Raw genomic sequence first — 21,640 nt, forward strand, 5'->3', positions numbered from 1 at the left:
ATTTTGTTCTTCACCTAACATAAAAATATAGCTTTAAATATTTAATGACTTATATTTAAATCATCTTACCTTATATAAAACTTAGTCAAATAAAACAATTACAGAAATATTAAAATAAATCACTTCGTTAATCACAAAATTGGACGAATATTAAAAGCGAAAACTAAACACGTGCACACCCTGCTCTATGTAAACAGAGAGGTCAGGACACGTGCTGACGTCACTAACTTGCCATTCCTGGCTAACATTGTAAAATAGGGATCTGGCTATCCTTGTAGTATACAGTCCTTGGGCTGAACCCATAAAGGTCTTGCTAAATAGGGTCCATAGGACGGAAATAGTTTTTTAAAAAAGTTGCAAAACTCCAAAGTTTTACCTTTACTTGTATTATTATTATTATACGTTAACAAAAAGTCAATAATTTAGTAATAAAATACTAAAAGTATAAAAAAAATTCGATATTTTCGGGAAAATAACTTTATCTGGCAACACTTCACCATTCAAGATGGCTTCTTTGTTTGTGTGTTGTCAGACGAGACTTCGACTTCGTTATAAGGAAAATTAAGCAAAATATACGTTTACGAAACATAAATTAATAGGTAATCGGTATAATATACGAAAAACTTTGTCTTGGGGACGTTTTGAATGATTTTGGCTCAACTTTTAAAATATTTACTTAAATAAAAAATATATGTAACTATCTTTATTTTATAAAATAATCGCGTTGATTTGTTTATAAATTATTAATTTTCTAATTAAAATCAGCTTGAGCGGATTTATTTTAATCCCTGTTATAACTGCTTCTCCTATGACTTCTTGAGCATGGGTAAGATATGAACTCTGAATAAGGGGTTTCCCACCCACCCCCTGAATTGTAAACATCCTACGAGGAAACAGTCAATGGAACCATACCCGTACATGAGATCCTTTGCAATATAATCTCCTCCAAAGGTCAATTTTTGCCAGTATACTGCCTATTCTCCATGTTGGTTAAAGTGCGCAATTGCTCGCCTCGACCGATGCGGAGCATGTAGTCATATGCTTTGGTGCTTGCTATAGCTCGTGGTGCCTGTGTAAAGTGAGCCCTGTGCTCCCTAAAACTAATATGGCGTTAAGTACTCCATGAACAGTCGAGTGGGCTAAATAGTTAAACTGATTGTCTTGGCGGGATGATATGACTTCCGATTGCATGCAACCCTGAAGTAGGCTGTATCTTGCCGAGGGTCATACATTTCTTTGAGTGTTTTTGCTCCTACGGGTGTGGTCTACGGCTCTGGTAAGGTTTTGATCTTTTTTTCTTATTTAGTGACATACTTGTATCCTCATGCCTCCTATTATCCATGTTATGGATAGAAAACAATGATGCATGGATTGAACACCCATTCTTGAGTTTTGTGGTAAAATATCTGCAACTTAATATGTCATTTTGGCACTTTTCTAGTGTGTGATCCAGTGGCGGTGTGTGGTTTGTGATCTAACTTAACCTATATGTTAAAGCAAAATGATTGCCAGAGTATATCAGGCTATATTCATAGTAGTAGTAATAATCCAGCAATCGTTTGGCTCAATATATAACTGTCAAGTTTTAGATGTTGATATTTAACTTATATGTGTAGGTCAGATTACATTAGATTGACAGTTCATGATGTACATCGAGATCAACAGTTCTCAATGTATGTCGTGGTTAAGCAAGAAGGATCTGTTAGTGCTGCAAGTCTATATGTGGGAGGCTCGGGTGGTATGTGAGTGAAAATGGTTGTGAACCACTGCATTAGATCATGGTTTTGTGTCATCTCACTCGCATGTCGTGATTTTGTATATTATGTTGCAGATATTTTCCCCCAATACTCAAGAAATGGGTTTGATCTCTTGCAACATCATTTTCTGTATGTAACATGATTTTCTCATGTGTTTTGATCTGGATATATTGAATCCTGTTCCTTGCCAACCTACCAATTTATAATGTTGGTTGATGTATCTTCAAATTTCTTAACTAATAATAATAAAGATATAGCGTATTAACTGTAGAAATCCAAGCTTTAAAAATGTCTGAGCTTTATTTTCAAATGCCATAAACTGTCAAACAAGCATTATATGTTGAATATTTCTTCTTATTAGTTTACCAAAGTAACTTTGTTCTATTTTACATTAAAAGCTAGATTGTAAACACAATAATTGTTTTAAGTCATTCTGTGATAAATTATCATTTTTATTATTACTTTTTTCTGTTTTGTGAACACTAAGATGCCATTTTTTTGCAGTGGTTATGGGTTTTGCCATGCTCACAATGAGACAGCTTGGTGGCGTAGGATGAGGCTTGACATATTTAGGAAAAATTTCTGGAGTTCTTTGTGTGGATTCAATCCCAAATTTTCAGAATGGAAGCCATTTCTAATATTAATTGTATAAATTATTATCATCATTATTCCAGATACTTATCAACGATTGTTCTCTATAATTAAAACAAGATGAGTGACGTACTGGACATTCTGGACGTAGATCGTCCCCAGACTCCCGAGGCATTGAGTAAAGATGCCATATTAGGAAATGAAAGGAGGGTGAGACTTGCAAATGTATGTTAACATACAGACATTTATTTTAATTTCATAAACAAATTTTAAATTATTGTGTAAAATTTAAAAAATTGCTATTCAGAGGAAAAAGAAAATGGTCGACATGACCTTCAAACGTCCCGAAGGAATGCATCGAGAATTGTATGCATTACTCTATTCAGATAACAGGTATTTAACTCTTTTCTTTTGCCATAATGATTTGCAACATAGAGTCAGTCCTCAATAGATTTTTGAATATTTCAGCAGAGATGCGCCGCCAATATTGCCGTCCGACACGGGGCAAGGATATAAACAGATCAAAGCCAAACTGGGTCTGAAAACCGTCAGATCATGGAGATGGATGCAGTTTTCAAATCCTGCTCGAAAGGTACATGAAATATATGAACAAATAATATTATAAATGGAGAAATGTATTTACTTTTAACTTATTTTCTGTTTTGAAGGATGGTGTTTTGTTTTACCATTGGAGAAGAGTTGCAGACGAAGGAAAAGATTATCCTTTTGCAAGATTTAATAAGGTGTGTAAAGTGTTTAATACATTATACCTAAAAAACAGCTTTATCCTTAATGAATTAAAGATAAAACACAATATATAAAAGTCTGTTCAACTTTTGTCTGGGATTTCAGTAATTGTGTGTTACGTAGTCCCAGTTTATGACCATAAATTGTGTAATACATACTGACACTTTTTCTCTCTAGTTAATTTTTTCCACACACTGACACTTCTTTCATTATTTTGACAATGATGGTATAGCTAAAATTTTTAAATAATGTTTAGTTTCTTGTTTTTTATTTTAAACTAAACAAAAGCTGAACTAATTTGACTAATATTTACAATCAATGAGAGGCATTGCAAAGGAGTAGCATATGTTCCAAGCACTGAATAAATAAGTGAATGCTACAAATGCTCCTCTTAGATAGTAAATAATTAAAATAAATTGTCAGTAAAAAGGTAAATATTATACAAATATTAATATTAAAAATGTTTTAAAAAAATTATCTAATTCATTATCAGTGCATGTTGTAAAAACATATGCATATATTCGTACATGTATTGTCCTTGTGGACCACAAACCTGAGCTACGGTTTTGTAATTGATGATTGCATATAATCATTCATTAATTGGAAATCATTAGTTAATAAAAACATTTTATTTGTTAAAATTAAATAATTAAATTTTTTAGTATTGAATATTGTTATGGCTTATGGCAGAGGTCTGCAAATTATGGCATGCAGAATGATTTCTAGTGGTGCATCTTAGTTTCTGGGATTTAACAGAAGAAAAGAATAAAAATTAAGCAATGAAAATAACTAATTCAGTGATGGTTCAAGTCGAACTTCCTTTCTTGTTGGGCTGCAATTTTTTTTCAAATTGCAGCCCAATAAGACTGGCAGGTGTTGGATTACCAGATTTTGTATGTATGTTGTGTTGTACAGTAAAAAACATACTTGGTTCATGGGTTAGTTTATTATATGAATCACAATTGTGACTGTTTTGATGACTGCACATGCAACAAATGACTCACAACTGACAATATATGCATACATTAGTATCTCTCTCATTGTCACTTACACCAATGAGTGGTATTACTAAAATTTCATGTGCCACCCTGTGGCATTTATGTTACTGAACATGTCAGACTGGCAAGTGACAAACTATAGAGACTCCACTGAACTTTTTTTCTTTCTTTTCTTCCCAGGTTTATATGGAGATTATAGCCTTAGTTTGCTTTCTCTGTGATGAGCCTCCACTGTACTTTCCAATGAGAAAATTTATTTATACATTAATAATTCACAAAAGAAAGCCTGTTTAAGTTATTACTATACTTTTAGAAATGCATTAAGAAATTGTTAGGTTAGGTTGCGTTATTATACTTACTATGCATTATTAATCTTACTATAATGCAACATTTTTATTTTAAATTATAAAAAATTGGGTATAGGTTTTTTGCAAAATAAAGCTGTTACATGTGTTAAAACACAACAATTGTGAAAAATTGCTGACCTTTCGCTTGGAGTATACTCTTGTTACTGATGCTTTTAATTACACAATTACTTGTGTAATATCTGCTTTTTCTAAAGTAATTACTTCTAATGCTTTACATTATATTCTATAATACTCTACATCTAATTGATGTTTTAAAGAATAGTGATGGACTTTAGAGCATTAGAATATTGTCCCAAAGAATTTTCATGTAGTTTTGTCTTACATTATTCTCTCCATCCTCCAGAGTAGAAGCATTATTAGTTAAATGTCTCATTCACTATATTGAAAGCATGTAGATATATCATTTTGTACCTCTAGAATAAAATGTTGTCATATACAAACAGTGTCAGTCCAATGTTGTTTGTTTAGTTTAATAATTACAGCTGACAGTTAGATTTTGAGTAGTTAAGATGTCTGCCTACCACTCTCAGAGACCCTGGATTGAATCCATGTGGGTTGAAAATCCCAGGAAGTTTTTCAGGGTGGTTCATCTGGATACATCAAGCCTTGTCCNAGTCAAATAGTTCCTTAAGAGTGGAATCAGGGACGGTCCTGCTAGGTGTGCGGTGTGTACATGCACGCGGGTTGCCAAATCCCGAGGGTGCCGATACCAGTCAATTTCAAATGTCTCTTTTGTCTCATCACTAGTATACCTCAAAAGACACGACAGGGTTCTTGTAAATTTTAAACGTTTCTCATCATAGCTGTAAAAATCTAAATATGTTGAACTTAATAGATTGTCTGTCATTTGCTTTTTAACTAATTCGTTTTAGGACCAAGTGTTGTCCACGGAAATTTCCAAAATTTACAACTTTTCTGTCATTCTCGTTGAACTGGAAAAATTTCTGTCTTTATTACGTCTAATATTTCAAAGAAATCAGTCCCCACTGTACTCGGCTATAGATTGGTTCGGTTAAGCTTTTAAGTAAAATTCCGGCTCTTTCGTCAGGGTTTTGTTTATGTCCCCAATTCCATAATCGCTTAATTATTTAACTACTTCTTAAGTAGAGATAAGTCGAAACCGGTTACTTTGTACTCGAATATGTACCGGTTACTATGTACAGTACTCGAAATGTAATCTCGGGGAAAAAGTGGAAAGGCAAATTTTTATGACAAACGGATATATAAATCGTAAATGCAACGAAAATAAATTCTAGAGCTTTTTCTGTATCTCGTGCATCTCTCTCATTTAATAAATTTAGTTGTAAATTATGCCACCAAAGTAACGGTTAATTTTTTTAACATTATACAAGAATTGTACACTTTTACTTCTACATCCCCTTAATTTTTTAAAGATGGAACTTACTAAATCGTAACATCACTGGTTTAACATTGAAATCTGCAAGTAATATAAGATGGGAGAGCGGAATAAAAATATCAAATATTTTAATAGATTTTTTTAAACTCCTGTCAACTATACAGAACTATCGTAAAAACATATCAGTAAATTCTTATCGGTTGGGATAAGTTATAAATCTACTCTTTATTCACATAATTGGACGAGGACGGTCAAATATCTAGCGGGCGGGCGGGCGGCTAAGAACCGGTCCTGGATAGAATTGGAAGCGTTATATGTGTAGCATCCACTCCAGGTCCTAGGCTTCCACGACACGCTACTGATATACAGTATATTTGTTTTGATGTCTTTCTGTCATATCTCGATGTAAAGTACGTATAGTGTATATGGCCATTTTTCCATTATGTGGATACTAAGGGGGCCTTTTTCCATACGCGTTGTTAGTTCGGCCAACCCATGATAGGAAGGAAAATTGGCGCGGGACATTGGCCTTATTTGGTCTTTTAACTTTTTCTATTTTTTAAAAAATGCTGCTGTTTCAAAATCTTGAAAAATTGTTGAGTTTATCGATATTACCATCATTCAAAGCATCTGTTGAGCGAATATTTAGTCAGCTACGTTCGTTTAAGACGTCGCACAGACATTCTTTGAAAACTGAAACGACTTGTAATCTAATGCATGCACAGTCCGGTATTTAAAAAATATTGTTTCATTTGAACCTTCAAAACGAATGTTAAGCAACTGTGGCCCGAATGGTGCAGTGCCAGTATGTAGTTCCATGGTTTTTTTGCTTACAGCGATTTTTATAAAGGTCAACGACAAAACTTTCTTTGTGCTTTTGAAATGTCTATGAGGTAATCTTTACAAAATATTAAAAGAAAAATCATAATGGCAAAAAAATCTTTGAAGGTCGGATAGCCGAGCCGTCAAGGTGGCAGTCTACCACTCTGGGAGACCCGGAATCGTATCCAAACGGATCGGAAAATACTCAGGAATTTTTCGAGGTGGTCCGTCCGGATATGTCGAGCTCTGTCGGTCTCCCCATTGAGAATCTGGCTGAACCCAAGGACTATATACTACAAGGATAGCCAGATCCTTATTCTACAATGTTAGTCAGGAATGCCAAGTTAGTGACGTCAGCACGAGACCTGACCTCTCTGTTTACATAGAGGTCAGGTCTCGTTTACATAGAGCAGGGTGTGCACGTGTTTAGTTTTCGCTTTTAATATTCGTCCAATTTTGTGATTAACGAAGTGATTTATTTTAATATTTCTGTAACTGCTTTATTTGACTAAGTTTTATATAAGGTAAAATGATTTAAATATAAGTCATTAAATATTTAAAGCTATATTTTTGTTAGGTGAAGAACAAAATGCTGAGTACTAGGTGTGCTGTGTATGGTTGCAAATAATAACCTTCTTTTTTCAAATTGGAAGCAACCTGTTTACATCGGGTTTGATCAAANAATTACGAAAAATAGAAATGAGGAAACGAGAAAGAGAAAAGAAAACACAGGATCTACAAAAACTTATCACGGCAGCCGACAATAGCGCCGAAGCCAAGCGAGCCGAAAGAAAGGGACAAAAGAAAAAACTTCCTCCCCAGAAGAATTCAAAAGCAGAAGTTGCCGTAAGTTTCTATATATTTTTTAAATTTGATACATTCCATATTATTATTATTATTATTTTTATTTTTATTTTTTTAAAATAAACTCTTCTCTTAGTCACTGGAGACGGCAGGAATAAAATTCCCCGACTTCAAAAACAGCGGAGTTACTCTCCGAAGTCAGAGAGTGAGTTTGCATTTAAATATCACAAATATATTTATTAATTTCTTCCTTTTTTAATTAAAATTTTAATTAATTTCTAGAATAATATTAAAAATTCATAGTTAATGTTTTATTTTGTTAGTTAAAATTATTGTTTATAAATTAAATAGATGAAGCTTCCTTCTTCTGTCGGTCAAAAGAAAGCCAAAGCAATTGAACAACTGTTGCACGAGCTCGGAATAGGTGAGTTTCTCAATTGGAAATTCATTTAACATTGTAATTTAAATAAAAGATTACATAAATAATAATTATGCATCTGCCCCAAACTGATTTTAGCCACTCTAGCTACTGCCCCAAACAAAATACCCAAATAATTCTCATTTATATTAATATTCTTTTAGATTAGAGTCCATAGACATACAAAGTTAATATGGCTGCACTTTCATCAGATACATAAGTTACTTTACTGTATCCAGTTTACAGTTTCTTATAAAAAATACCAAATACAGTTTCATATAAAAAATACATTTATTTGCATATTTTACTTGATGGCCATGCAGAAAGAAGCATTTTCTTAACATAAAACATTGTGACTTGCAAAAGACAATAAATAGAATTAGTAGTAACTGGAAATAGAGCTGTCAACTAATCAGAAATATTTCTGTATATATCTATTGACTAAATTCAGACAGTATTACATGGTCTTCCAAAAAGAATTCCATTGTTTTAAATTACTGTAATTATGATAATTATTACCTAGGAAGTGTGCATTGTACATCAATCAAAAGAATAATTGACAGAATTTTGTATACCGTCCACACTTAAACATCATTTTGTCTACTGCCTCTAGGAAGTGTAGATGAAAACGGTGACTCTGCAACAGAGAAAATGTTTTGTATTCTGCAGTTTGCAAAGTCGGAATCGCTCATTGTGCAACATAATATTTAAAGATTTTTTGAGTTTATCACACAATTTCAAAATGATTCATCATGTAAGGCAGACATTCTTATCGTGTGGTGATGATCAATTCTGACTTTGTGGATGGCAGAGTGCAAAATGCCTTCCCTATTGCGGAACATCATTTTTGTTTATGGCACATTCTACAAGCAGCAGAAAAGAAGACATTTGATTGCAGATAGTACATGAAACTTAGGTGATTACTCTATTGATCGACGTACAATTCAGGAAGATCAATACAGGATTCCATATTATAAATATAGAATATTTCTAGTAATTAAATTTTCTGTACACACTTAGTTACTGTTTTTGTAACTACATTTACATTCCTGCCCGTTTAGATCTTAATCCAATGCCGACCGAAGAGATTTGTGTACTCTTCAATGAACTTAGAAGCGATATGGTTCTGCTATATGAATTGAAACTGGCACTGGCGACTTGTGAATTTGAGCTACAGACTCTTCGTCATCAGTACGAAGCCATGGTACCCGGAAAGGTATAGATTTTGCTTTATAAAACTAAAAGAAAATCCGTATTCTGAAAATTATATTTCTTTTGTACAGAGTCTAGAAGCACCTTTGGCGGCACCACCATCAAACTCCATTCTTGTCGACACAAAAACTGAATCTCCGTCTAGGCAGAAAGCAGAAATTATAGACGTCGGCGGCACACCCACGGTGAGGAGCATTCCATAGTACTGTATTGAGCACAGTATTTAATTGCAGACATTATATAATTATTGAAATTTTTTTAGAGTGGAGGCGAAAAGTGGAAATTGAAGAAGCAACTTTTTCAAGAGCAAGAAAGAAGATAGAATAATTGTCTAGTAATTGTCTTTATTTGTAATTTTTATTGTTTTATATTTGTGATGTTAAGAGTCTGAACACAATAAAATTTTTTGTTTAAGCAACAATATTATATTAAATGTTTCCGATAAAGATCAGAAAACTCGTCGGTTCGTCATTAACATTACAACGATTTCAAGCTTGCATTCGTGTTGCAAGCAGCACATCAACTTGGGGCAATCGACTCAAACTTGAGTTGACATGCTACTTGCAACACAAATGCAAGCTCAAAATCTTCGTAGCATTGTTTTACTTTCTTGAGTTATCCAGATGATTTGACTCAAATGTTAGTAACACCTAAATAGTGTTTCAGAAGGCATCAGCCAAGTCACATTGCCATAAAGAAACTCAATGTTCCTAACACATGGAAGAAATACAAGATGGTCATATGAACTGTTTTTCATGCTTACGAGAAGAAACAGTCGAGGTTATAGGTCGAGTTGCTCCATTGTGGCACCGACCAAACCCACAGTGGAAGTTGCTTAAAAGATCTTTTTAGTGCCCACAAGGCAGAAAGGGTTTTCAAAAACAAAGAAGGAAGCCTACTAATCAAGCAAATAAACCATCAGTTAGAAAATATTTGAGAATTATTTGAGGTCGTTTCTTCGATATTGGGGTCCACGAACTATCGTATTTGCAATTTAACGAGAGGTGGCAAAAATACATCATTGTACACAACAGAGAGAGAGCAAGTCAAAAATTACACGTAATTAGATGATCCCTAACGTTTTTGCCATTTTTATACGTCCTGCGACGAGTTCAAGTACCATTAATACATTCAGAATATATCAAATCGTCTCTATCTCCGTCTTGTGGCACTAAGCGGCCTTTTCTTTAGCAAGCCTCATGGATTCGGCCAGGCCTGTGATGAGGGATTGGGTATGACATATACAGACAGAACACCCCGAAAGGTTCTTGTGGTTTTTCGTTCCCGTATTCTCGGAGTGGCATGTTTCCTATCTAGCCTTTGGTCGAGAGTTGTGGGGACCCAAGCCACTTGAAGGGCCTTTTTGGCCTTTTGTTTTTGAACAAATTAAATTTATAGAATGTTTCGTTATTATTAAAAGTCAGTCTTAATTAATTAATTTTATACGGGCAAGAATCACTAAGAGCCTCCAAGTTTTCTCTGCGCCCGATAAAAAAAAATCCCTTTCTTCTTGAAGGCCTTTCAAACAACTTTTATATCATACTACTATAATAACAGTTTCCGGTAATTCAGAAACAATGGATAAATATTAACAATGAAAGTTGTGACGTTTGATTGAGCACCATTGTATATCACCGCGTAAGATTCGGGTTCGAATTTGCGAAGTAAATTCGAACCCGAATAAATAGATAAATGGCCAAAAAAATAAACGAAATTAAAGAGAAAACCGAATCAAATAAGATGGCGAACGCACAGAATTGACAGTACAATACTTTCGTATGTAATTGCGTACTTAAAAAATTATTATTTATTAATACATTTCGAATAACATTATTTAAAATCTTTAACAGCAATAGTAAATAAATATTAATAAAATAAATATTTAATGTTAATATTAAGTAATATATTTTGTACGATGTAGGAACTATTTCTGCCACTAGAGGGTATTTATTATTATTCTGAGATATCCATGTGGTTGTATTTGCACGTTAAAAATGTATTTAAAATATTATTTAAATGAAAGTGGAGATCGCATTTACACACTTAAAGTAAGTTTAGTTGTTTCGTGTTTCTTTTTGTTCATTTAAATTGCCTAAATGTATGCATGCGAGCGTGATGTTTTTGTTTAATGGTCGTGTGGTTTGTTCGTCAAGATCAGCTATTGTATTATGAGGACCACTAATAGAACCTATACTTTCAAACACTTCTTACTGTTATTACATGTGTAGTTTATTATTTAAGTGTCTTTGACGTGTAAGAAATAAGTACTGGCTTCCAAATAGTACTTTTATATGGAGATGGCAACGAGTTGAGTGTGAGCAGGCAGTGCCGTCATTTGGCCACCATGTTTGATATTGAATAGAATCCAGATCCTTAGAGCAAGTGACTTTCCCATTCTATTATGTATAATAGTATTTATGCATTACCATATTACATACTTATATATTGTATTATCTTTGTATAGTAGAATCATCTGTGTTCATTTTAAAAAATCAATAATAAAATATCTGACTCAAAGCCTGCATGTGCAATCAAATTTAAATTGTACTCAACTCTATAAAATTTCCAAAACAGTTTGAGGTGTGTTGTTGTTTTTCACTAAAATTGCAACTCCCTGTTATGCTAATTTTGGGTAAATACAGCTGAAATCAGACAGTTTAAATTGTGGTAAATTAAACCCTGTTTTGGCTATTGTTTTTATATCATTAAATCCTATATAATGAAGAGATTTATGTTTGGAACTGAATATCTGTGTAATGACTAGTAGAATCTCATTCCCGTATCATGCAGGAGTAAAATAAATAAGTAGTTTGTAATGGATGGTCAATGCAACTCCTTGACAATAAACATTTGGTTTGATAGTTATTCTTACTGCTCTGGAGAATTGTGATGGAATTGGGCCCATTATGGGCCTCAGTAAAAAACACTTTTAGTGTCTACAAAACAGAGACAAAAAAGAAATCTTCATCTTCAGATATATCTCTTGAAACATGATTTACCCTTACAAATGTGAGATTACAAGGATAAAGATACATACCATTTGAATGTATTGAATAATTTTAATGTTGTTTTCAAGTCAATAAAGTATCTAAATTGATTTTCAATTATTAAAAAGTTTTTCGGTACAGNTTGAGTAGTTAAGATGTCTGCCTACCACTCTCAGAGACCCTGGATTGAATCCATGTGGGTTGAAAATCCCAGGAAGTTTTTCAGGGTGGTTCATCTGGATACATCAAGCCTTGTCCCTAACCATTTGGCCACCCTATTGTGGGCCAAAACATGGGACTTAATCTATCAATCAATTTTTTTTTTCTCCTAGAAATAATAGATATGTTTACATTCATGAATTATAATGCCTTCCACACATTATAATTCATGAATATTTTAAATTGTAATTGAAGACAAAGATAATCACTAGAGCAGTGTTTCTCAACCTCTAACGAATTGTTGCCCCCTTCAACATAGCCCCTTCAATTAAACCGTTACGTATTATCGCCCCCTTCACTACAAAATTCCGATGCCGAGGGACAAGGCTAATGCCAAATTCGTACTGCATTGAATAGACTAGTGACTAGTAATGTTGTTTGTTTAATTATTGTACGATATAATGAATAAAATATCTAATTATTCTTAATATAATGTTTTTCTATATCACCCAGAAAATTGTTTTTCGCCCCCAAAATATAAATTGTTACTAATCGCCCCCTCAACATGGAAAAACGCCCACACGGGGGCGATATTGCCCCTGTTGAGAAACACTGCACTAGAGCAAAATTTTTATATAATTAATATTTTTATGTAAAATTTAATTTTTATTATTTATTTTAAAGGCAAATAAACTGGAGATTTTTGATAATATAAATGATTTCTACTTTGTTTATTAATAATTATTTTCTTAACATAGAATGTGCAAGTGCCGTCGTATTCTGATTCGGATTACCAACAGCATTTACATTGTGACGGCTGGACCCGCCAAGAAACAGATCATTTGTTTGACCTGTGCAGAAGATTTGACTTAAGATTTATTGTCATTCATGATCGATGGGATCGCTCGCGCTTTTCAGAAAGGAGCGTAGAGGATCTGAAAGAAAGATATTATAACATTGGAAATATCCTAGCTAAGGTAAACTCTATCACAAAATTTTCACTTATTGTAGTTTTCTTTACTTTTCCTGCTGAATATTCTGTCAGTTATTAATCTCATTAGGGATGATTCCCAAAGTGTATTCTAATGTACATAAAAACATGTAAAGTTATATGTGCTTTTCTCATTGACTTTTAATATACAGAGAAGCTACAGTTCACAGAATTCATCAGAAATATAAGTAAATAAACAAAACTACTTACATGAAGTCCATTAAAAAATAATAAATATGCCAAACATTTTTGGCTAATGAGCTATCTTCAGGTATCTAGAATTCAAACATTGTTAGTTTGATTGAACTTCATTGTTGTAGGAATGAGTTTCACTTGACATAATGTGCCTAATAGTACAGCAAGCAGAAAAAGGTAATTGCATTCAAATTCTTGTTGCTCAAAGATGGCTCAATGGATTTTGTGAAAGCAATTTACTTTATTTATATATAGAAAAGCTGGAATTACTGGAAACTTGTTGGCTTTTGAGATACAGGTTTAAATATGAGTTTCTAAAAGTATCAATTTAAGCAGTGAAATAAACTGTTTTCTATGGGATAATGAGTAAGGAGGGTGCTTTGTTTTATTTCCCAACCAACTACACATACCACATGCAACATGAACATGTCTAAACTGACAAAAGCAATATGGTTTTCTCTATCACAGTTACACTTTTCCTACATTGATCAAATTACTCATTTCTATTCTTTAATTTTTTTTTGTTACTCTAAAATTACATTCTTCTGTAACAATATTACTGGAATAAAATAATTTAAGGTTACTTGTTCCACATTCATTTGTATCTTTCATGTATTTTTTATATAGTAAATAAATTGCTCTACTTTTAAATTTAGTTTTAATAATAATGTTTATTTTTTTCCCTCACTATAACTTTTTGAATCTTATTTTCTTTCTGCTGCAACTGCCCCTTTTACGAGATCTCCTTCCTCCTTCTGGATCCATTTTTTTTACTCCTCCATATCAAAAGATATGGAATGATATTCTAAGAAAATGTAGAGGAATCAGGATAACTCAAAAACACAAAACATCTAGGAAGAGATTGAAAGCAAGACCAGGAGATGATGATCCAAATTGAAAAGGATAGGAAGGAGTAAAAAAAGAGAAGGATCCGGAGGGAGAATGGGAAGAAGTAGGAGATTTTTTTTTTTTAATCCTTCCAAAAGAACAAAATGTTTGGCTGAAAATTGCCATTTTACTTTAAATTAGAATTTTATTCAAATTATGTCTATTTCCTTGGTCAGTGGGCATATTGAGGAATGGGGGAGGTAACTGTAATGGCTAAAATGGAGGATATTGGAATACAATTTCTTTTTTTACGCTTAACTATTAACTATTTATTAGCTGATTTAATTGTAAATTCTAGTTTGGAATTTGCAAATTGCAAATTACTTTTTTAAACTGAAGACAGCTTTTTAAAAAAATTCATTTTAATTAATGTTGTTTAATTAATTAAAATTGTCTGAAAAGGTTCATTTCAATAACATGTAAACTTTAACTTCTTACTTCCAAAATTAACAACACATATTTAATTGAAATGGGAGTGGATTTTAGGAAGTTAAATGAAACCTGTTTCCTGTGATTTACTTGAAAAGGGAGTAAGAATACATATGTCAATGACTAGGTAAAATGTACTTTGTATAATGTGCTGGATGTAGTAGGTCTAGTGTATATTTCAATGGATTAACAAAACAGAATTACCAATGTCTGTTTTAATAATTCTTTCTTCCAGGAAGTAAATTACTGGCATGACAAATCAAACTTGTGTCCATTTCAGTTTGTTTTCCTTCAGGTGTAGTATGTAAATCAATGGCATAACAAAACAGACCTATTAACATCTATTTTGTTATCCATTTTACTGAATTTTCTCTACTTTTGTAAAATTTCATTTACCTTGTTGTTTTTCAGACATATTTCCCTAAAACGCCCAAGTTCTTCTGTTTTCTTTAAACTACCAAAAGGAAATCTTTCTTCCAAGAATCTGTACCAGAAGAAATGGTTTAAAGACCTATGCTTCTGTAATTTCTGATACCAGCATTTTGCATGTACTTATTGCATGCAATGGTTGTGAATAGTGTCATGTTGCACATGTGAAACAAAGCAGAAGAATGCCAAAAGATGTTAATTATGAGGGCTATATTGGAAAATCCAATGTAAATATTGTGTGTGTTTACAGGCACAAGGTGGAAAATTGATGTTATATATGGTATATATGATGTTTTCGTAGTTACAAATTTAAATGAAAAAATGCTTATGTTAATCTTAAATTGTATTGGCCAATAAAATAATAGATATTGAGCAATAGAACAAAATTATACATTTATTACCTTCAAAAATAGCAGTTTTTCTACTGCAGAATTAAAGCATGTATACAGAATTAGAAGCAAGAGGACTAAAGAAGGGGTATGTGCCTTTGGCAATTTCAAGAAAAATTGTGAGGGCAGACAAATAAATCCACAGCACTCAAAAGGTTTTCCGTGTTTGTACACTTGTTACATTTAGAAAAAGGAGACACTGTTTGACAAGTTTGTAATTGAAAACAAAAGGATGCATTGCACAGGTAAAAAGCTGCTTGCTTTAAGTTAGCCACTATGGTACTAAAGTAACCTTTAGCAGTTTTATCAGGCAACAAACTCAAAAGTGCACAAATAACCTATATCTATCCCTTTAAAGAAAATTTTAAACACTATTAATCCAAGGTTATATGCAAAATTACTGTATTTTTTGAATTGATTAAATATTTATTCCTTAAATTTGATAAATTTGTTCTTATTGAAACAGGTTCGAGCTACTGCGGGACAAGAACCTAAGATTCGAGTGTTTGATGCCGATCATGAAAGAAGACGGAAAGAACAGTTGAGAAAATTACATGATAGAACTCCAGAACAGGTATAATTACTATAAGTTAAATCAGAACCTTCAAATTTGCATTATTTTAAGAAAAATATTGTTATTAAATGTAACAAGCAATGAATAAATCATCAACAAGCATAACATTGGCTTGAATATAAAGGTAGGAAAGCTCAAAATTAAAATATTTTAAATACAGAAAAAATATTCTACACTTAGCACTGGGATGAAATCTATACTACACAATCCGGAACCTATAACCAGTATGCTATGCATATACACTGTATATCGCTGTTGACAAACGTTTTCGAGCAATCTCTTTGCTCTTCTTCAGGTCGAGTAGAATTCCCTGGACGGAGTGTATTCTATTTGTTTGGATCAGGTGTCAATTCTGATGGAGTGGGTCTTTTCTGACATGCGTCAGAATTGACACCTGATCCCAACAAATAGAATACACTCTGTCTAGGGAATTCTACTCGACCTGAAGAAGAGCAAAGAGATTGCACGAAAACGTTTGTCAACAGCAATATACATTGTATACGCATAGCGCGCCAGTTACAGGCTCTATATTGTGTAGTATAAAATATTTTAATTGATATTTTAGCTTCTGATCAATGTGCTCTTTAAAACACTTTTAAATAGTTGCTGACTACATTGAAAACTATTATTACTGAATTAAATCTATATATGTGTGTATTCAGAGCTAGTTCTTAAATTTCTCATGGATGAAAAAGAACGAATTTTTCACAATTGTATATACAATGATTCAAAGTAGTACTCCCCTGTGTACAATCTGAGAATTAAAATTAACCTTAAATTTTTTCCAAGTTAAATGAAATTTATTTAAATGTATCTGGGCAATCGTTTTCTTTACTACATAAAGCAATTGTTGATAATAAGAAAAAAAATCCCAACAACTGTCCAATATTTCTGTATACCAGGAGTGGAACTTAGCATTGATTATCTTTTATCATCTGCAAACTGAAATAGTTGGATGTCAAAACTGTCCAAGGTAATGGCATCGTCTCTTAAATCATCAAAAGTCTGCACCATATCATTTACATAGCAAATGATATGTAAATGAACAAAAGGGTTAACATAGCAAATGAACAGTAAAGGGCTAAGGGAAGGCCCCTTTCTTGTGGAAGGCCCCTTTCTAACTTAAAACTTTCTGTGGTGAATAAACTAGTAACAAATCCATGACTTCTAACCCTACAAATAAACTTTGTATTATTTTGATAAATTTATTGGAGATTTTCAATGCTTTTAATTTAGTAAATAGACCTGGTAAGATTACACTATCAAATGCTTTTCTCTATTCAATTTTAAAAAAGAGATGACTTCAGCCTGGCTACCTGATCTTCAAAAAATATGAAGGGCGTGATTCCACTTTCTGTTAATTAAGTATGAGACAAGATTCGTCAACCAGGGACAATAATGGACATTATTAACCCTAATTCCCTCTCTTAAAATGTCAAAGTTTCTTATCAAGGAACATAAATCAGCAATTACTACATTGTAAAAATCATCTACAGATTCGTTAGCAATTCACCTACTTCGGACTCATTCCAAACAAAGCGAGTCTTAGAGAAACTGGTCTTCCCATCCAAAAGGCATTCAGAACTATAAGACAAATACAAGGTCACAGGGAAGTGATCCGATAACGTCAAACTTTCTGCCTTCAAACTCTCTATTAAATGACATGTGCTTTGATAAACAATCATAAAAGTCATTAACCGAACTACCAATACTTGAAAGGAAAGTCAATTCTGCAGGATAATCTCCTATGGTTCGTCCATTGAGAAGAATAAGGTCGTGTTCAATTAACCGCTGTAAAAACAGTCTGCCATTAGTGTCAACTTTTAACTCTTTTGATTGCCTCACATCATAAATATGTGGTGACACTGTATTAAAAAAAAATTTTTTAATTTGTGACCAACATGTACTGTACATTAAAATCGCCTGTCAGTTTACAAACTGACAGGCGATTTTAATGTACATTAGATAACAAATCAAGACCAACATCTTGCTGTTTTCAAGGACTTCTAGCATAAATAATCAGTATTAAGATGGATTGAGAGGCAAAAAACGTTTGGATGAGTTAGACTATCCACAAGTATGTCTAGGTTAAAATCCAATAGCTCAAAATAACCTGTAGATTCATTAAAGAAGAAAAGAATACCACCATTAGGCCTTTCTGGGCCCATAGGTTTACATGCTGCTGGTATTACATGAAAGTTCCAATTAACTGCCACAAGGTTGTTAAATCCTCTCCATCCACTTCCAAAACATATTCTTGTTTGTTAAAATAAAGTCATCAACAGCCAAGATGACTTGACAGTGCCTCCACAATAAATTGTAATATATTTCTATGTACAGATGGAAGAAGAGCAAACATTATTAAATGAATTACGAAAAATAGAAATGAGGAAACGAGAAAGAGAAAAGAAAACACAGGATCTACAAAAACTTATCACGGCAGCCGACAATAGCGCCGAAGCCAAGCGAGCCGAAAGAAAGGGACAAAAGAAAAAACTTCCTCCCCAGAAGAATTCAAAAGCAGAAGTTGCCGTAAGTTTCTATATATTTTTTAAATTTGATACATTCCATATTATTATTATTATTATTTTTATTTTTATTTTTTTAAAATAAACTCTTCTCTTAGTCACTGGAGACGGCAGGAATAAAATTCCCCGACTTCAAAAACAGCGGAGTTACTCTCCGAAGTCAGAGAGTGAGTTTGCATTTAAATATCACAAATATATTTATTAATTTCTTCCTTTTTTAATTAAAATTTTAATTAATTTCTAGAATAATATTAAAAATTCATAGTTAATGTTTTATTTTGTTAGTTAAAATTATTGTTTATAAATTAAATAGATGAAGCTTCCTTCTTCTGTCGGTCAAAAGAAAGCCAAAGCAATTGAACAACTGTTGCACGAGCTCGGAATAGGTGAGTTTCTCAATTGGAAATTCATTTAACATTGTAATTTAAATAAAAGATTACATAAATAATAATTATGCATCTGCCCCAAACTGATTTTAGCCACTCTAGCTACTGCCCCAAACAAAATACCCAAATAATTCTCATTTATATTAATATTCTTTTAGATTAGAGTCCATAGACATACAAAGTTAATATGGCTGCACTTTCATCAGATACATAAGTTACTTTACTGTATCCAGTTTACAGTTTCTTATAAAAAATACCAAATACAGTTTCATATAAAAAATACATTTATTTGCATATTTTACTTGATGGCCATGCAGAAAGAAGCATTTTCTTAACATAAAACATTGTGACTTGCAAAAGACAATAAATAGAATTAGTAGTAACTGGAAATAGAGCTGTCAACTAATCAGAAATATTTCTGTATATATCTATTGACTAAATTCAGACAGTATTACATGGTCTTCCAAAAAGAATTCCATTGTTTTAAATTACTGTAATTATGATAATTATTACCTAGGAAGTGTGCATTGTACATCAATCAAAAGAATAATTGACAGAATTTTGTATACCGTCCACACTTAAACATCATTTTGTCTACTGCCTCTAGGAAGTGTAGATGAAAACGGTGACTCTGCAACAGAGAAAATGTTTTGTATTCTGCAGTTTGCAAAGTCGGAATCGCTCATTGTGCAACATAATATTTAAAGATTTTTTGAGTTTATCACACAATTTCAAAATGATTCATCATGTAAGGCAGACATTCTTATCGTGTGGTGATGATCAATTCTGACTTTGTGGATGGCAGAGTGCAAAATGCCTTCCCTATTGCGGAACATCATTTTTGTTTATGGCACATTCTACAAGCAGCAGAAAAGAAGACATTTGATTGCAGATAGTACATGAAACTTAGGTGATTACTCTATTGATCGACGTACAATTCAGGAAGATCAATACAGGATTCCATATTATAAATATAGAATATTTCTAGTAATTAAATTTTCTGTACACACTTAGTTACTGTTTTTGTAACTACATTTACATTCCTGCCCGTTTAGATCTTAATCCAATGCCGACCGAAGAGATTTGTGTACTCTTCAATGAACTTAGAAGCGATATGGTTCTGCTATATGAATTGAAACTGGCACTGGCGACTTGTGAATTTGAGCTACAGACTCTTCGTCATCAGTACGAAGCCATGGTACCCGGAAAGGTATAGATTTTGCTTTATAAAACTAAAAGAAAATCCGTATTCTGAAAATTATATTTCTTTTGTACAGAGTCTAGAAGCACCTTTGGCGGCACCACCATCAAACTCCATTCTTGTCGACACAAAAACTGAATCTCCGTCTAGGCAGAAAGCAGAAATTATAGACGTCGGCGGCACACCCACGGTGAGGAGCATTCCATAGTACTGTATTGAGCACAGTATTTAATTGCAGACATTATATAATTATTGAAATTTTTTTAGAGTGGAGGCGAAAAGTGGAAATTGAAGAAGCAACTTTTTCAAGAGCAAGAAAGAAGATAGAATAATTGTCTAGTAATTGTCTTTATTTGTAATTTTTATTGTTTTATATTTGTGATGTTAAGAGTCTGAACACAATAAAATTTTTTGTTTAAGCAACAATATTATATTAAATGTTTCCGATAAAGATCAGAAAACTCGTCGGTTCGTCATTAACATTACAACGATTTCAAGCTTGCATTCGTGTTGCAAGCAGCACATCAACTTGGGGCAATCGACTCAAACTTGAGTTGACATGCTACTTGCAACACAAATGCAAGCTCAAAATCTTCGTAGCATTGTTTTACTTTCTTGAGTTATCCAGATGATTTGACTCAAATGTTAGTAACACCTAAATAGTGTTTCAGAAGGCATCAGCCAAGTCACATTGCCATAAAGAAACTCAATGTTCCTAACACATGGAAGAAATACAAGATGGTCATATGAACTGTTTTTCATGCTTACGAGAAGAAACAGTCGAGGTTATAGGTCGAGTTGCTCCATTGTGGCACCGACCAAACCCACAGTGGAAGTTGCTTAAAAGATCTTTTTAGTGCCCACAAGGCAGAAAGGGTTTTCAAAAACAAAGAAGGAAGCCTACTAATCAAGCAAATAAACCATCAGTTAGAAAATATTTGAGAATTATTTGAGGTCGTTTCTTCGATATTGGGGTCCACGAACTATCGTATTTGCAATTTAACGAGAGGTGGCAAAAATACATCATTGTACACAACAGAGAGAGAGCAAGTCAAAAATTACACGTAATTAGATGATCCCTAACGTTTTTGCCATTTTTATACGTCCTGCGACGAGTTCAAGTACCATTAATACATTCAGAATATATCAAATCGTCTCTATCTCCGTCTTGTGGCACTAAGCGGCCTTTTCTTTAGCAAGCCTCATGGATTCGGCCAGGCCTGTGATGAGGGATTGGGTATGACATATACAGACAGAACACCCCGAAAGGTTCTTGTGGTTTTTCGTTCCCGTATTCTCGGAGTGGCATGTTTCCTATCTAGCCTTTGGTCGAGAGTTGTGGGGACCCAAGCCACTTGAAGGGCCTTTTTGGCCTTTTGTTTTTGAACAAATTAAATTTATAGAATGTTT

At 33.1% G+C, this 21,640-nt stretch overlaps 1 protein-coding gene across 2 annotated transcripts; it reads left to right on the forward strand.

Annotated features, from left to right (window-relative positions):
• Positions 1-489: 489 nt before the first annotated feature.
• LOC111619426 (DNA methyltransferase 1-associated protein 1-like) lies at positions 490-20,662 on the forward strand. Of its 2 annotated transcripts, none has more exons than XM_023361132.1 (13): positions 490-599; positions 2,432-2,573; positions 2,656-2,741; positions 2,820-2,940; positions 3,017-3,091; positions 12,979-13,197; positions 16,008-16,115; positions 18,456-18,647; positions 18,742-18,810; positions 18,957-19,029; positions 20,085-20,239; positions 20,307-20,420; positions 20,498-20,662. In XM_023361132.1, the coding sequence occupies exons 2-13, from the start codon at positions 2,469-2,471 to the stop codon at positions 20,555-20,557; spliced, it is 1,377 nt and encodes a 458-aa protein (XP_023216900.1). In that variant the 5' UTR covers positions 490-599; positions 2,432-2,468; the 3' UTR covers positions 20,558-20,662. The 2 variants fall into 2 exon arrangements, with proteins under 2 accessions (XP_023216900.1, XP_023216899.1); XM_023361131.1 differs by having other exon boundaries at positions 2,817-2,940; positions 20,498-20,661.
• Positions 20,663-21,640: the final 978 nt, after the last annotated feature.

Source organism: Centruroides sculpturatus, unplaced genomic scaffold, assembly GCF_000671375.1.
Source record: "Centruroides sculpturatus isolate CEXI.00-Female unplaced genomic scaffold, Cexi_2.0 scaffold266, whole genome shotgun sequence".
Classification (NCBI taxonomy): domain Eukaryota; kingdom Metazoa; phylum Arthropoda; class Arachnida; order Scorpiones; family Buthidae; genus Centruroides; species Centruroides sculpturatus.

Coding starts and splice junctions, on each gene's coding strand:
- LOC111619426 (XM_023361131.1), top strand. CDS start 2,469: ATGAGTGACGTACTGGACATTCTGGACGTAGATCGTCCCCAGACTCCC. Junction 16,116..18,455: donor ATGATAGAACTCCAGAACAG/GTATAATTACTA, acceptor TTCTATGTACAG/ATGGAAGAAGAGCAAACATT. Junction 18,811..18,956: donor TTACTCTCCGAAGTCAGAGA/GTGAGTTTGCAT, acceptor TAAATTAAATAG/ATGAAGCTTCCTTCTTCTGT.